General features: G+C 40.2%; 1 protein-coding gene across 1 annotated transcript in view; it reads right to left on the bottom strand.

The window, feature by feature from the left end:
- The window catches only part of LOC135569031 (NLR family CARD domain-containing protein 3-like), an 18,319-nt gene extending 5,940 nt beyond the window's left edge, over positions 1 to 12,379 (bottom strand). The window contains 8 exon segments of the mRNA XM_065015855.1: positions 3,079 to 3,252; positions 5,444 to 5,617; positions 5,833 to 6,979; positions 6,982 to 7,599; positions 7,972 to 8,194; positions 8,324 to 8,408; positions 8,729 to 8,845; positions 12,233 to 12,379. Of these exon segments, the coding sequence (XP_064871927.1) occupies positions 3,079 to 3,252; positions 5,444 to 5,617; positions 5,833 to 6,979; positions 6,982 to 7,599; positions 7,972 to 8,194; positions 8,324 to 8,408; positions 8,729 to 8,845; positions 12,233 to 12,369 (2,675 nt within the window). The 5' untranslated portion in view covers positions 12,370 to 12,379.
- Between the last annotated feature and the right edge of the window lie 2,961 nt (positions 12,380 to 15,340).

Raw genomic sequence — 15,340 nt, 5'->3', positions numbered from 1 at the left:
AAGAGGCATGTGGCAGGGTCTACAGTCAATCACGGACTACAGGAAGAAATCCAGCCCAGGATGTCTTGCTCCCAGGCAGACTAAATAACTTTTTTGCCCGCTTTGAGGACAATACAGTGCCACTGACACGGCCTGCAACGAAAACATGCGGTCTCTCCTTCACTGCAGCCGAGGTGAGTAAGACATTTAAACGTGTTAACCCTCGCAAGGCTGCAGGCCCAGACGGCATCCCCAGCCGCGCCCTCAGAGCATGCGCAGACCAGCTGGCCGGTGTGTTTACGGACATATTCAATCAATCCCTATACCAGTCTGCTGTTCCCACATGCTTCAAGAGGGCCACCATTGTTCCTGTTCCCCAGAAAGCTATGGTAACTGAGCTAAACGACTACCGCCCCGTAGCACTCACATCCGTCATCATGAAGTGCTTTGAGAGACTAGTCAAGGACCATATCACCTCCACCCTACCGGACACCCTAGACCCACTCCAATTTGCTTACCGCCCAAATAGGTCCACAGACGATGCAATCTCAACCACACTGCACACTGCCCTAACCCATCTGGACAAGAGGAATACCTATGTGAGAATGCTGTTCATCGACTACAGCTCGGCATTCAACACCATAGTACCCTCCAAGCTCGTCATCAAGCTCGAGACCCTGGGTCTCGACCCCGCCCTGTGCAACTGGGTACTGGACTTCCTGACGGGCCGCCCCCAGGTGGTGAGGGTAGGCAACAACATCTCCTCCCCGCTGATCCTCAACACTGGGGCCCCACAAGGGTGCGTTCTGAGCCCTCTCCTGTACTCCCTGTTCACCCACGACTGCGTGGCCACGCACGCACGGAACAGTAGTGGAGAGGGTAGCAAGTTTTAAGTTCCTCGGCATACACATCACAGACAAACTGAATTGGTCCACTCACACAGACAGCATCGTGAAGAAGGCGCAGCAGCGCCTCTTCAACCTCAGGAGGCTGAAGAAATTCGGCTTGTCACCAAAAGCACTCACAAACTTCTACAGATGCACAATCGAGAGCATCCTGGCGGGCTGTATCACCGCCTGGTACGGCAACTGCTCCGCCCTCAACCATAAGGCTCTCCAGAGGGTAGTGAGGTCTGCACAACGCATCACCGGGGCAAACTACCTGCCCTCCAGGACACCTACACCACCCGATGTTACAGGAAGGCCATAAAGATCATCAAGGACATCAACCACCCGAGCCACTGCCTGTTCACCCCGCTATCATCCAGAAGGCGAGGTCAGTACAGGTGCATCAAAGCTGGGACCGAGAGACTGAAAAACAGCTTCTATCTCAAGGCCATCAGACTGTTAACCTCTTGCTCCTACTCGGGACGCTTGCATCCCATCTAGAGCTCTGGAAATGCAAATGCGCTACGCTAAATGCTAATAGTATTAGTTAAAACTCAAACGTTCATTAAAATACACATGCAGGGTATCGAATTAAAGCTACACTCGTTGTGAATCCAGGCAACAAGTCAGATTTTTAAAATGCTTTTCGGCGAAAGCATGAGAAGCTATTATCTGATAGCATGAAACAATACACTACAACACAAAAGATCCGCAAGGGACGTAAACAAAATAATTAGCATTTCGGCGTTACACAAAGCGCACAATAAAATAGAAAACATTCATTACCTTTCACCATCTTCTTTGTTGGCACTCCTAGATGTCCCATAAACACTATTGGGTCTTTATTTCGATTAAATCGGTCCATATAAAGCCTAGATATCGTTATATGTAGACTGTGTGATAAACGAAAAAAACATTGTTTCAAAACGTAACGTCATTTTTTTAAATTCAAAAAGTCGACGATAAACTTTCACAAAACACTTCGAAATACTTTTGCAATGCAACTTTAGGTATTAGTAAACGTTAATAAGCGATAAAATTCATCAGGAGGCGATGTAAAGATCATTAGCTGTCCGTCTGGAAAAATGTCCGGCTAGAAACTCAACGAAAATATCCGGTCCTAGACCTGAAGAAATACGGTGCCTTGCATGTGTTTGACCAAGAAAAAACTCGAAGGGAAATGACAAGACTCTAGACACCGTGTGGAAGCTGTAGGTACTGCAACCTCAGTCAATTAATTGTGGTTCACCTTTATCAATGGGTTCAAGTAGCGCATGGATATATTTTCCCATTTTCAGTGATCAGTTTTTCCTGTGCTTTTCGATGTAAATGCCGTTCTGGTAAAGCCACAGCAGTGATTTAACCAGTTTTATAAACGTCTGAGTGTTTTCAATCCACACAGACTAAGCAAATGCATATACTATATTCCTGGCATGAGTAGCAGGGCGCTGAAATGTTGCGCGATTTTTAACAGAATGTTCAAAAAAGTAGAGGGTAGAAGGAAGAGGTTAAACAATGCTACCTTATATAATGTTATTTACCCTACAGTATTCATCTCATATGCATATGTATATACTGTACTCTATATCATCGACTGCATCCTTATGTAATACATGTATCACTAGCCACTTTAACTATGCCACTTTGTTTACATACTCATCTCATATGTATATACTGTACTCGATACCATCTACTGTATCTTGCCTATGCTGCTCTGTACCATCACTCATCCATATATCCTTATGTACATATTCTTTATCCCCTTACACTGTGTATAAGACAGTAGTTTTGGAATTGTTAGTTAGATTACTTGTTGGTTATTACTGCATTGTCGGAACTAGAAGCACAAGCATTTCGCTACACTCGCATTAACATCTGCTAACCATGTGTATGTGACAAATTAAATTGGATTTGATTTGATTTGACACACACACACACACACACACAGGAGACACACACAGACACAGGAGACACACACACACACACTGGAGACACACACACACAGTGGTGACACACACACACACACTGGCCACACACACACACACACACACAAACACACTGGAGATACACACACACACAAACACACTGGAGATACACACGCACACACACACACACACACAGTCAGCATATATATATAACTTTGTAGTAAGAATGTTTAGCCCGATAAGTCAAACATGTCTGATATGAACATTGACATAAACCCTCTACATACTTGAGTTTCTCCAGTCTGCAGTGTGGATCCTCCAGTCCAGCAGAGAGCAGTCTGACTCCTGAGTCTCCTGGGTGATTGTAGCTCAGATCCAGCTCTCTCAGGTGTGAGGGGTTTGACGCCAGAGCTGAGACCAGAGAAGCACAGCCTTCCTCTGTGACTAGACAGCCTGACAGCCTGCAAAGAGTCAAATCATATTCAAATCACACTGATATTCTTTGGTGGTGAAAATAGTGGCAGTATATTTTTTCAACATATTCAGATATATCAGTGTCCTGAAACCTTCCATATCTATTCATAAAATAGTGTATCATCATAAAAATGACAAATGATCAAAGTATTGCCTGCAGATAGAAACATGTATAGTACAAATATTATAGTAGACTGACCAGACCAGTTTAAAAAGCAGTATCAGTCAGAAGACAGACAGTGAGGTATCAGATTTAGATTGTATTGAGTATTCAGTCCACACAATATCTATTTAGACAGTGAGGTATCAGATTTAGATTGTATTGAGTATACAGTCCACATCATATCTATTTAGACAGTGAGTTATCAGATTTAGATTGTATTGAGTATTCAGTCCACACAATATCTATTTAGACAGTGAGGTATCAGATTTAGATTGTATTGAGTATACAGTCCACACCATATCTATTTAGACAGTGAGGTATCAGATTCAGATTGTATTGAGTATACAGTCCACACCATATCTATTTTAAAAATAAAAGCCCTTTGTGTATCTAGTCCCCTATTTGAAGTCGTCAGTATTCTGACCAATTCACTCACAGTGTATTAAAGTAGTCAAAAGTTTAGTATTTGGTCCCATATTCTTTGAACACAATGACTACATCAAGCCAGTGACGCCATGATTGAGAAAGTTACAGAGGCTACAACAAAACATGCTAACCTCTCACCATTACCAATAACAGAGGCTACAACAAAACATGCTAACCTCTCACCATTACCAATAACAGAGACTACAACAAAACATGCTAACCTCTCACCATTACCAATAACAGAGGCTACAAAAAAACATGATAACCTCTCACCATTACCAACCAATAACAGAGGCTACAACAAAACATGCTAACCTCTCACCATTACCAATAACAGAGGCTACAAAAAAACATGCTAACCTCTCACCATTACCAATAACAGAGGCTACAACAAAACATGCTAACCTCTCACCATTACCAATAACAGAGACTACAACAAAACATACTAACCTCTCACCATTACCAATAACAGAGGCTACAACAAAACATACTAACCAATCACCATTACCAATAACAGAGGCTACAACAAAACATGCTAACCTCTCACCATTACCAATAACAGAGGCTACAACAAAACATGCTAACCTCTCACCATTACCAATAACAGAGACTACAACAAAACATACTAACCTCTCACCATTACCAATAACAGAGGCTACAACAAAACATACTAACCAATCACCATTACCAATAACAGAGACTACAACAAAACATGCTAACCTCTCACCATTACCAATAACAGAGGCTACAAAAAAACATGATAACCTCTCACCATTACCAATAACAGAGGCTACAACAAAACATGCTAACCTCTCACCATTACCAATAACAGAGGCTACAAAAAAACATGCTAACCTCTCACCATTACCAATAACAGAGGCTACAACAAAACATGCTAACCTCTCACCATTACCAATAACAGAGACTACAACAAAACATACTAACCTCTCACCATTACCAATAACAGAGGCTACAACAAAACATACTAACCAATCACCATTACCAATAACAGAGGCTACAACAAAACATACTAACCTCTCATCATTACCAATAACAGAGGCTACAACAAAACATGCTAACCTCTCACCATTACCAATAACAGAGGCTACAACAAAACATGCTAACCTCTCAGATAACAGATAACCTCTGATATAACAGAGGGGGTATAATCTTTGTACCTCTGTAACTTTCTCATTCACCATCATTCAAGACTCATTCATTATTATTCATAATCATGGTAGTACTGAGTCATGATCTTGGTAGCATCCACATGAATGTAGAAGTGTTCAGAAACATCTTCTATTCTTACTGACAATACAAGTGAAGTGACTCCAAAATGACAGGACATTATTCACCATTCAGTTTCTATTAGGAAAACATCCAAAACACAACCAAGAAAAACTGCAAATTAATTCAACAAGTTAGTAGAATCACAAGCTTGATGTAATCACTGTAGGCATGGAACATGGGACCAAATACTAAACGTATGACTACTTTAATACACTATAAGTGAATATAACCGAATAATTACGACTTTTCAAATGGGAGAACTACATACATAAAGTGCTTTCATATCTGATAATACTGACCTCAGAGTCTCCAGTTTACAGTGGGGATTCCCCAGTCCAGCAGAGAGCAGCTTCACTCCTGAATCCTTCAGGTCATTGTTACTCAGATCCAGCTCTCTCAGGTGTGAGGGGTTTGACCTCAGAGCTGAGACCAGAGAAGCACAGCCTTCCTCTGTGACTCCACAGCCTGACAGCCTGACAAAGAGATCATCATGACTTCACAAACATATAGATGAATCTTCCGTTTCCTTGAATTGTATGGTCAAATTGTTATACTAATGTGAAAATCAATGCATTTATTCAATATGTTTTTCAATATAATATTATATACATATTATAATACATATTTTTCTCTAAACTGAATATTTCTTCCTGATGATTAGTTCTTAAATGTCATTTTATTTACTCACAGAACAGCTCTGGAGGCTTTGACCACTGGCAGCAGCCTCAGAAGACCTTCCTCTGATCTGGAGTATTTCTTCAGGTCAAACACATCCAGCTCCTGTTCTGAAGTCAGCAACACAAAGACCAGAGCTGACCACTGTGCAGGTGACAGGTTGGGTTTTGAGAGACTTCCTGATCTCAGGTATCTTTGGATCTCCTTCACTAGAGAATGGTCATTCAGTTCATTCAGACAGTGGAACAGATTGATGCTCCTCTCTGGAGAGAGATCCTCCCCGATCTTCTCCTTGATGTACTCGACTGCTTCTTCATGGCTCTGTGAGATGCTTCTTGTCTTTGTCAGTAGACCTCGTAAGTGCTTCTGATTGGACTCCAGTGAGAGGCCCAGAAGGAAGCGGAGGAAAAGGTCCAGGTTTCCCGTCTCACTTTGTAAGGCTTTATCCACAGCACTCTTGTAGAAAGTAACTTCAGGCTTGTCGTTTGTTTGCAGTTTGTCCATTAGATTCTCATTGTTGTTGATGAATGAGAGGAACACATATACAGCAGCCAGAAACTCCTGAATGCTCAGATGAACAAAGCAGTACACCTTGTCCTGGTACAGCCCACATTCCTCTTTAAAGAGCTGTGTGCACAATCCTGAGTACACTGAGGCTTCATTGACATCAATGCCAGACTCTTTCAGGTCTTCTTCATAGAAAATCAGATTGCCCTTCACAAGCTGTTGAAAAGCCAGTTTTCCCAGTGACAGAATGCTCTCTTTATTCCAGTGTGGACCTGTCTCTTCTTTCCCAAGATACTTTTCATTCTTCTGTTTGGTATGAAACTCCACAAGGTGTGTGTACATCTCAGTCAGAGTCTTGGGCATCTCTTCTCTCTTGTCTGTACTCAACATGTGTTCAAGGACTGTTGCAGAAATCCAACAGAAGACTGGAATGTGGCACATGATGTGGAGGCTCCTTGATGTCTTTATGTGTGAGATGATTCTGCTGGCCAGGTCCTCATCACTGAATCTCTTCCTGAAGTACTCCTCCTTCTGTGGGTCATTGAACCCTCGTACCTCTGTCACCTGGTCAACACACGCTGCAGGGATCTTATTGGCTGCTGCAGGTCGGGTAGTTATCCAGAGGAGAGCAGAGGGAAGCAGATTTCCTTGATGATATTTGTCAGCAGAACATCCACTGAGGTTGACTCTGTGACGTCACAACAGATCTTGTTCTTCTGGAAGTCTAGGGGCAGTCGGCACTCATCCAGACCATCAAAGATGAACAGAACTTTGTACTTGTTGTAGTTGGAGATTCTTGATTGTTTGGTTTCCATTGAGAAGTGATTAAGAAGTTCAATTAAAGTGTGTTTGTCCTCTTTCATCAAATTCAGCTCCCGGAAAGGGAATGAAAATACAAATTGGACATCCTGATTTGCTTTTCCTTCAGCCCAGTCCAGAATGAACTTCTGCACAGAGACTGTTTTTCCAATGCCAGCGACTCCCTTTGTCAGCACAGTTCTGATATGTTTATCTTGTCCAGTTAAGGGTTTGAAGATGTCGTTACATTTGATTGCAGTCTCTGGTCTTGCTTGTTTCCTGGTTGTTGTCTCAATCTGTCTCAGCTCATGTTCATTATTAACCTCTCCTGTTCCACCCTCTGTGATGTAGAGCTCTGTGTAGATCTTATTGAGAAGTGTTGGGTTTCCTTGTTTAGCGATCCCCTCAAATACACATTGAAACTTCTTCTTTAGATTAGATTTGAGTTCACGTTGGCAAATCACAGCAAGCTCATCTGAATGAAGAAATAACACAGAGGATATTAATATTATGTATGTTTTAATGCCTACAGTATTGTAGGACTGTTATAAAGTTTTACATGATCATAATTTATACTCTGTATAAATGTGTGAATGTTTTCATAATGCATTACAGACTGGTGTGACTGATTACATTATTATTGGTATTATTGATGGTATTATTATATGTTCTCTCTCTCTCTAAATGAATCACCACAACACATCCCTGCTGCTACTCGACGAGGTCACCAGGTGTTGTGTTAAGGCTGCTACAATATCATTGAGTTACACAGCTACTTTAGCTGTACTTTGGCTACAGCTTTTAAATGTTATAAAACATCATTAATCAATAGGCAGACAGATCTTACATTTCTCTAGTTTGTCAGCAAGCTCCTTCTGGTTCATTTTCCTCAGGATGTGCAGTGTGATCTTCAGAGCCCCCTCTCTGGCACTGCTCTCCTGCTTCTCATCTTCAGCATCCACCACTTCCTGCTTCTGACTCTCAAAGCCTTCTGGGAGTTCTGGACCAAGAATCCTCTTGAACATCTTCAGCTCGTTCTTCACAAATGTCATAATTTTCTCTTCAAGCAACTGAAATAAATAAAGTAAATGAGTTAAGCAGGAGACAAAATGCTTTCTCATTAACACATTAATGAATGATTGACAGATCAACTTTACTTGAGGTAAACAAAAACAAATCTACATAACAGGACCACATACACTGAATATGGAGGCCAGGTCTGTTTGATGACTCTGGGAAGACTGACCACTGAGAATCTCTGACTCTGATCTCTCCTGTTGGTTTCTGTGGACAATACATGAGATTACATCTCCTCATCCAGGGAGTACACACACACACACACACACACACACACACACACACACACACACACACACACACACACACACACACACACACACACACACACACACACACACACACACACACACACACTTAGGGAGGGAATGTTGTGTTTGTTTAATATTGTTTTAGGACTATGAAAATGGACAAAAGGATGAGCCTATGGATTATGAAAACAACAACAATAAATGGGAAAATGTGAGATAAATGACTAGAGACAGTGTTGTTTAACTCACTGACCAGGACCCATGAGTTCTTCTTACCTTTGTTCAGTAGAAAAGTCTCCCTCTCTAAACTCTATAGGAAGTTCCATAGACCAGTCACTCTTCATGGACACACAGCTGGGAACAGGGGAGGCTGGTCTCTCCTGCTTGATTGGGCTTCAACACAACAGAGACAAACATTACATCTCTCATCTACTCTGAGCTCAGATGGGGAAACATAAGAAGAGTTTCATTCCAAAAAGCTATATATTCATATTCAGAAATGTTCGTAAATTAGCTTTAATTGTTTAAAGAAGTTATGTTTATGTTAAGTTATGTTTTTTTGCTAAATAACATGACATTTGGGGACCTGCTTCTATAAACCAATGAGGAGATGCAGCGCGAACTGCGTCACAAATTGAACTGACTTCCAGACGCTCGTTGGCGCGTGCAAGCAGTGTGTCATTTTTAATAACGAAATTCATTTAGCTACGCGAGCGTTGTAGTCAGTCTGTCAGCCCCGCTAAAAGGCTGGTGTCGTTACTCTGCCTTCTCCGGGGCATGTTGAGGTAAATTTACTAACCGGGAGGGTTGAATGATGTGATTTATTGGAGGGCTGGAAGACACACTCTCGAGGTTGTTTACTCACAATATCTGATATTAAATAGATTTTTTATAATGAATTCATACTGAGGTTGAAGTTCTGACTAGTGATTATTTACCCGGTGTTCAATACCTGCTATTGAGGCGCCCTGAAAATAATATTCAAAAGTTCGGTCCTTGGACACAGAGGGTTTAAACACTAAAGTTACCGTCCATCTAGTGAAGAGAGGAGAACCGGACAGAGGTAGCCAGCATCCGTCAACAAGAGAGGGAGAAGCCTCACCGGGATTTAACAGGTGGAAGAAACAACCGGGGAGCTCCATCAGTCCACAAGAAATGCAGACAGCCGGTGATGATGTAGTGGTAGCTATGGTAACTAGGATGCTGCTGGTAGAGTAGCTAGCTAGCTTACCGAGCTGTACCGACTAGTTAGCAGGTCGTTCGTCTGTCCCTCGTCTCGATGACGAATCCGGTGAACCACAAAATGAAACAAGGACAGAGAGTGAAAAGGATCTGGCTACACTCATACTGTCCCTGACCGTAAAGAAAAAGCAAATTGAACAGTAAACTTCGGTGTCTCAACACTGTAACAAACTCCGTCGTTATTCCCCAAGATCACCTCAGTCCACTCTGCGCGTAACCGGACAATATCCTTGGCGCCACACCGAACGTGGACGCGGACAGTTCTGTACGGGGACGCGGACAGTTCTGTACGGGGACGAGGACAGTTCTGTACGGGGACGCGGACAGTTCTGTACGGGGACGAGGACAGTTCTGTACGGGGACGAGGACGGTTCTGTACGGGGACGCAGACAGTTCTGTACGGGACGAGCCACCCCTCATAGCCTGGTTCCTCTCTAGGTTTCTTCCTAGGTTTTGGCCTTTCTAGGGGGTTTTTCCTAGCCACCGTGCTTCTACATCTGCATTGCTTGCTGTTTGGGGTTTTAGGCTGGGTTTCTGTACAGCACTTTGAGACATTAGCTGATGTATGAAGGGCTTCATAAATACATTTGATTGAATTTGAATTGATGTGGATGAAGTCTTATGCCAGACCCACAAAGAAGGCGAGAAATTGCCCAAAACAATTACTTTTTTTTTTCTTCTACTGAGCTTTTGTTGTTTGTTGGAACATTTAGAGAAAATAAGAAGTATTTTCCCCTTATTTGTATTGATAGTGTGTTATGTTCAGAATACACAGCCATACTTTACACATCTGGATACCTGTGTGTTATGTTCAGAATACACAGCCATACTTTACACATCCGGATACCTGTGTGTTATGTTCAGAATACACAGCCATACTTTACACATCCAGATACCTGTGTGTTATGGTCAGAATACACAGCCATACTTTACACATCTGGATACCTGTGTGTTATGTTCAGAATACACAGCCATACTTTACACATCCGGATACCTGTGTGTTATGTTCAGAATACACAGCCATACTTTACACATCTGGATACCTGTGTGTTATGTTCAGAATACACAGCCTTTACACATCTGGATACCTGTGTGTTATGTTCAGAATACACAGCCTTTACACATCTGGATACCTGTGTGTTATGTTCAGAATACACAGCCATACTTTACACATCAGGATACCTGTGTGTTATGTTCAGAATACACAGCCATACTTTACACATCAGGATACCTGTGTGTTATGTGTGTTTACGACATGTATGACTAAACTTTAGGTTGTGGTTAGGTTGTGGTTAGGTTGTGGTTAGGTTAAGTTGTGGTTAGGTTGTGGTTAGGTTAGGTTAGGTTGTGGTTAGGTTGTGGATAGGTTAGGTTAGGTTGTGGTTAGGTTAGGTTGTGGTTAGTGTGCAGAGTTTTGCAGAAATAAGATAAGATATAAGATAAGCAAGCAATCAGAAAAAACTGTAAAATCATAGAAAAACAATATGTTACAGACACATGAAGGCATCCATCAGCAATCATTTCTGAGGAAAAATAACACATGAAGGCATCCATCAGCAATCATTTCTGAGGAAAAATAACACACGAAGGTATCCATCAGCAATCATTTCTGAGGAAAAATAACACATGAAGGCATCCATCAGCAATCATTTCTGAGGAAAAATAACACATGAAGGTATCCATCAGCAATCATTTCTGAGGAAAAATAACACATGAAGACCATCAGCAATCATTTCTGAGGAAAAATAACACATGAAGGCATCCATCAGCAATCATTTCTGAGGAAAAATAACACATGAAGGCCATCAGCAATCATTTCTGAGGAAAAATAATACATGAAGGCATCCATCAGCAATCATTTCTGAGGAAAAATAACACATGAAGGCCATCAGCAATCATTTCTGAGGAAAAATAACACATGAAGGCATCCATCAGCAATCATTTCTGAGGAAAAATAACACATGAAGGCCATCAGCAATAATTTCTGAGGAAAAATAACACATGAAGGTATCCATCAGCAATCATTTCTGAGGAAAAATAACACATGAAGGCATCCATCAGCAATCATTTCTGAGGAAAAATAACACATGAAGGTATCCATCAGCAATCATTTCTGAGGAAAAATAACACATGAAGACCATCAGCAATCATTTCTGAGGAAAAATAACACATGAAGGCATCCATCAGCAATCATTTCTGAGGAAAAATAACACATGAAGGCCATCAGCAATCATTTCTGAGGAAAAATAATACATGAAGGCATCCATCAGCAATCATTTCTGAGGAAAAATAACACATGAAGGCATCCATCAGCAATCATTTCTGAGGAAAAATAACACACGAAGGCATCCATCAGCAATCATTTCTGAGGAAAAATAACACATGAAGGCATCCATCAGCAATCATTTCTGAGGAAAAATAACACATGAAGGCCATCAGCAATAATTTCTGAGGAAAAATAAAAATGTGAAAAAATTGTGGATGTACCGTTTTAGAAACAAACTCTTAATCAATTCTAAAAAAACATTGTCATCTCACCTCTTAGCTTTGGTGTCATGTTCTCCAGAGAGACTCCTTTTAGAGGCAGGACCCCCCTCCTCGCTCTCCTCAGAGAGACTCCTTTTAGAGGCAGGCCCCCCCTCCTTTCTCTCCTCTCTCTCCCCAGAGAGACTCATTTTAGAGCACTGACCCCTAAACAGAGATCCAACATGTTGGTTGTGGTTAACACAGTGACAACTAAACAGAGATCCAGCATGTTGGTTGTGGTTAACACAGTGACAACTAAACAGAGATCCAGCATGTTGGTTGTGGTTAACACAGTAACAACTAAACAGAGATCCAACATGTTGGTTGTGGTTAACACAGTGACAACTAAACAGAGATCCAACATGTTGGTTGTGGTTAACACAGTGACAACTAAACAGAGATCCAGCATGTTGGTTGTGGTGAACACAGTGACAACTAAACAGAGATCCAACATGTTAGTTGTGGTTAACACAGTGACAACTAAACAGAGATCCAACATGTTGGTTGTGGTTAACACAGTGACAACTAAACAGAGATCCAACATGTTGGTTGTGGTTAACACAGTGACAACTAAACAGAGATCCAACATGTTGGTTGTGGTTAACACAGTGACAACTAAACAGAGATCCAACATGTTAGTTGTGGTTAACACAGTGACAACTAAACAGAGATCCAACATGTTGGTTGTGGTTAACACAGTGACAACTAAACAGAGATCCAACATGTTGGTTGTGGTTAACACAGTGACAACTAAACAGAGATCCAACATGTTGGTTGTGGTTAACACAGTGACAACTAAACAGAGATCCAACATGTTGGTTGTGGTTAACACAGTGACAACTAAACAGAGATCCAACATGTTGGTTGTGGTTAATATAATAATAATAATAATAATAATGTCTCACTTTCTCTTTTATTAATTTCTGTCATTCTAGTGTGTTGCTTTGTTCAACAGGTATGATATTATGATGCTGTTACTGAATTCAGTTCATAATATTAATGTTAAGAAAAGTATGTTCAGTGGTTTCATACCAAATTACACAGGAAGCAGGAGCTCATTGGAATTTAGAAAACAACAAATGTTCTGATATTCTGAAAGACGACTTACAATTTATACATAAAAAATATACAAATTGTAAAATAACCGCGATATACGAATATATGAACAACATGTTATTGAATGTGACTTGACTACACCCAGTTAGCTATATGAACAACATGTTATTGAATGTGACTTGACTACACCCAGTTAGCTATATGAACAACATGTTAATGAATGTGACTTGACTACACCCAGTTAGCTATATGAACAACATGTTAATGAATGTGACTTGACTACACCCAGTTAGCTATATGAACAACATGTTATTGAATGTGACTTGACTACACCCAGTTAGCTATATGAACAACATGTTATTGAATGTGACTTGACTACACCCAGTTAGCTATATGAACAACATGTTATTGAATGTGACTTGACTACACCCAGTTAGCTATATGAACAACATGTTATTGAATGTGACTTGACTAAACCCAGTTAGCTATATGAACAACATGTTATTGAATATGACTTGACTAAACCCAGTTCGCGCCATTTAGTATGATTGAACTGTCACGTAGCTGTCCCAGGTGAAATGGACTGTTAGATCTGAGTGTTTTACTCTCATTCACTATACTAAAATAACACAAGACATTTAAATTCTCTACACACTTTACAATAATCCCTGGGAAGAGTCTTACCTTGTAGCCTGAATTCACAACCAGAACATGTCAAGTCATTGAGATATTTTCCGTTGTGCTGAGAGAGAACCTTCCTGATGACAAGTGTCTCTGTATCTATATTCTAGGTTCAGTTGATCTTTGGATGTAATAATATCTGGTCAAAGTCTAGTGACACAACACCATAGTATATCATAACCATAACAGCAGTTTAACCTTTGGTCAGTAAAGGCCATGGCATATTATAACATGTAGAATCATTATGATGGATCCAGGTTCATACTATAACATGTAGAATCATTATGATGGATCCAGGTTCATACTATAACATGTAGAATCATTATGATGATCCAGGTTCATACTATAACATGTAGAATCATTATGATCCAGGTTCATACTATAACATGTAGAATCATTATGATGATCCAGGTTCATACTATAACATGTAGAATCATTATGATGATCCAGGTTCATATTATAACATGTAGAGTCATTATGATGGATCCAGGTTCATACTATAACATGTAGAATCATTATGATGATCCAGGTTCATACTATAACATGTAGAATCATTATGATGATCCAGGTTCATACTATAACATGTAGAATCATTATGATGATCCAGGTTCATACTATAACATGTAGAATCATTATGATGGATCCAGGTTCATACTATAACATGTAGAATCATTATGATGATCCAGGTTCATACTATAACATGATGATCCAGGTTCATACTATAACATGTAGAATCATTATGATGGATCCAGGTTCATATTATAACATGTAGAATCATTATGATGATCCAGGTTCATACTATAACATGATGATCCAGGTTCATACTATAACATGTAGAATCATTATGATGGATCCAGGTTCATATTATAACATGTAGAATCATTATGATGATCCAGGTTCATACTATAACATGTAGAATCATTATGATGATCCAGGTTCATACTATAACATGTAGAATCATTATGATGATCCAGGTTCATACTATAACATGTAGAATCATTATGATGGATCCAGGTTCATACTATAACATGTAGAATCATTATGATGGATCCAGGTTCATACTATAACATGTAGAATCATTATGATGATCCAGGTTCATACTATAACATGTAGAATCATTATGATGATCCAGGTTCATACTATAACATGTAGAATCATTATGATGATCCAGGTTCATATTATAACTGTGAAGGATACAATGGGGTCCCACATTATTGACCTGATAAAGATTTGTAAAAATGACGGTATAAAATTAATCATTCTAAGACTGAGATATATTTTATGCTCAAACACAATGATGATATTTAATGATTTTCTACTAATACAATATGGCTTTTTCTCTCTAAAGGTTCGGGGTCAAAATTGACACCCCTTTCAATACCT

This window comes from Oncorhynchus nerka, unplaced genomic scaffold (genome assembly GCF_034236695.1).
Source record: "Oncorhynchus nerka isolate Pitt River unplaced genomic scaffold, Oner_Uvic_2.0 unplaced_scaffold_1251, whole genome shotgun sequence".
Classification (NCBI taxonomy): domain Eukaryota; kingdom Metazoa; phylum Chordata; class Actinopteri; order Salmoniformes; family Salmonidae; genus Oncorhynchus; species Oncorhynchus nerka.
This window is presented reverse-complemented; position numbering and strand designations above follow the sequence as displayed.